The following is a 2,211-nucleotide window of genomic DNA, read 5'->3' as shown; positions in this document are numbered from 1 at the left end:
CTGCCTTCCCGAGTCCCACTGCTGAAAGCGGGGAGCAGCCGGTAAGTTCCTCCAGCCTCTTTGCTTCTCCAAACCACCACCAAACATCCAGGGTTTGGGCACAAGGTGCTGGGCTCACCGGAGGGTTAGGAATCTAAACTAAGGTTCGTTAGTATCTGGGACTAGCTGGTAGTTAGCAAAAATTATTTGCCGGCAGTTTGGTGATGTTTCACTCAACAAGCCACCAGCCATTGGGACGTGACCTGGGGCGGTCCCAAACACCCAAAGGACCAGAGTCAGTTTATTGCATGTATAAGCATATCTGCCACTGATGTGCTCTCGAGTGGTTCTTGCCCTCATGCTCTCTAGAAAGCTGACCTGGCACCAGGGGAAGCTGGATCCTTCTTCCTCTCTGGTGAGATCGTAATGAACCTGGTGACTAACATCACTGAGGCTCAGAAAACGTCTGGCAGAGAGATGTGTTTAGCAGCTTGGCTCCAGATGCTTCCAGGTTTATCGAAGTGGTCTGCTGGGAGGCCCCGGAGCATCCCGAGAAGGTGGTTAACTCTGGTAGTGCTGGAAGAAGGGCTGAGCCTCTGTGACAGCCCTGGGAGCAGTGACAGGCGTTGCTGTGCTCACCAGATTGCCACCAGCCTTGGGGTCTTTGTCTTGCCAGGTGGATGATGCCCAGAGCCTCGTGACTCAGATCAGCAGCACGGCGAAGGGTAAGTGTCTCTCCAGCCTCATCGTTGTTCCTCAAGTATTGGCGTAGTGGAGAGAGGCAGATTCTTGGGAGGGAGCTCCTCCAGAACCCCAACACAGCTACTTGGAGGTGCCAGTCATCAGAGGGGCTTATCTGACTGTTGTGGCCTTTGGTGCTAGTTCACAGGGTAGATTTTTGGTGATACTGCCTTGAACAGTGTGTGGGTGGATGGTGGACCATCCACTGGTGGACCCAGTTGTCACCACTTACCAGCTTCCCCAGGACCAAGCGAGCTCCATGTTGCTGAGCTCTGAAAGCGATGTTGGAGGAGGACAGGGAGAGGGGCTGGAGTCTGGCTGCTCTGTTTATCCCAGCCAGAGGAGCTGGTTTCTAACCCCGCTCTGCTGTGTTGCTGCCCCAGGTCTGCCAGTAGCAGAGCTGCCCCACTCCTTGGTGCAGTCACTCGGCTTCTTGCTGGACCCTTCCTTGAATGGTGTGAAGAACTTCAGCCACGTGGCGCTGGAGCTGGGGGTCACACCCCAGTTGCTGGGACGGATATCTGGATTTGAGCAGCTCATCGCTCACTTCACCTACTCGGGAGAGACGGTCACCGTCCCGCTCCTGGCCCAGGCTCTGCAGCAGCTCCAGCGGTTTGATGCCTTGCTCCTGCTCTGCGACCACTTCACCCTCAGCCAGGCTCAGGGCCGCCAGCGCTAGAGGGGACAGGAAGGGACGGAGGAAGCTCCAGGCACTGCGTGTACTGGTACGGGAGAGGATCCGGTAGCTCAGCAGTCACATAATCTCTGGTGTGCACGTGGGGAGTACGTGGAGATGGTTTTGGCACCGCAGAACATCATCCCTGTGTGGGCGAGCACCGTTCCTGAGGGGAGTTCCAGGGGCTGCAGCCCCGTGTCCTCCCAGCCTCTACGCAGGAGGCTTCACTCAGGCCCCTCTGGAGGCTGTTTGTCCCCATCTGTGTGACACCCTTGTCCGGCCAGTGAGCCCTGGCATGGGGTCCCTCAGCCACGGTGCTTGTGGGCAGCCGCCCTCTGGCCCAGCCATCCCCCCCATCCCGTTCCAGCTTTCCCATCCTTTGTCTGGCCCCTGCTCTGCTTTCCTGGGTGCCACTTTTCCCAGTTTACTTTTTGCTCTGCTCCTCTCCCTCTGTGCCGCAGATGGTCCTTGGCAGAGGACCTGGCCGTGGCCACTGCACCGGACTCCAGCCTTCGCTCTCCCTGTGCCACCCTGGCACTGTCCCTTTCATGTCCTTTTTGTGACACAAGGCAGTTTTCCGCAGGAATCTCGGACTGGCCCCCGGGGTGGGTGGACATATGTCCTTGTGCAGCGCACTGCCGTGGCTGCGGGCCCAGGGACCGTCCCTAGGCTCCTGCCGTGCGCCCCAGCCTCAGGGATGTTTCTGTCCACTGTCTCTGAGCACCGAGGCTTTGAAAACCGTCCTGCGCTGGGTGGCATGGTGGCAGGGCTGCTTCACTGCCATGCCCCAGGAGCTGCCAGCCCCGTGCCAGCGC

The 2,211-nt window shown here is 58.7% G+C and overlaps 1 protein-coding gene across 1 annotated transcript in view; it reads left to right on the top strand.

The window, feature by feature from the left end:
* EDA2R (ectodysplasin A2 receptor) overlaps nt 1-1,399 on the top strand; it is a 5,815-nt gene extending 4,416 nt beyond the window's left edge. Inside the window, exons 8-9 of the mRNA XM_010133783.1 lie at nt 656-704; nt 1,104-1,399. Of these exons, the coding sequence (XP_010132085.1) occupies nt 656-704; nt 1,104-1,399 (345 nt within the window). The remainder of the gene's footprint in view (nt 1-655; nt 705-1,103) is intronic.
* The last annotated feature ends 812 nt before the right edge of the window (nt 1,400-2,211 follow it).

Source organism: Buceros rhinoceros, unplaced genomic scaffold, assembly GCF_000710305.1.
Source record: "Buceros rhinoceros silvestris isolate BGI_N320 unplaced genomic scaffold, ASM71030v1 scaffold18223, whole genome shotgun sequence".
NCBI lineage: Eukaryota > Metazoa > Chordata > Aves > Bucerotiformes > Bucerotidae > Buceros > Buceros rhinoceros.
Note: the sequence above shows the minus strand (reverse complement) of the source record. Positions and strands in the feature narration are given on the sequence as shown.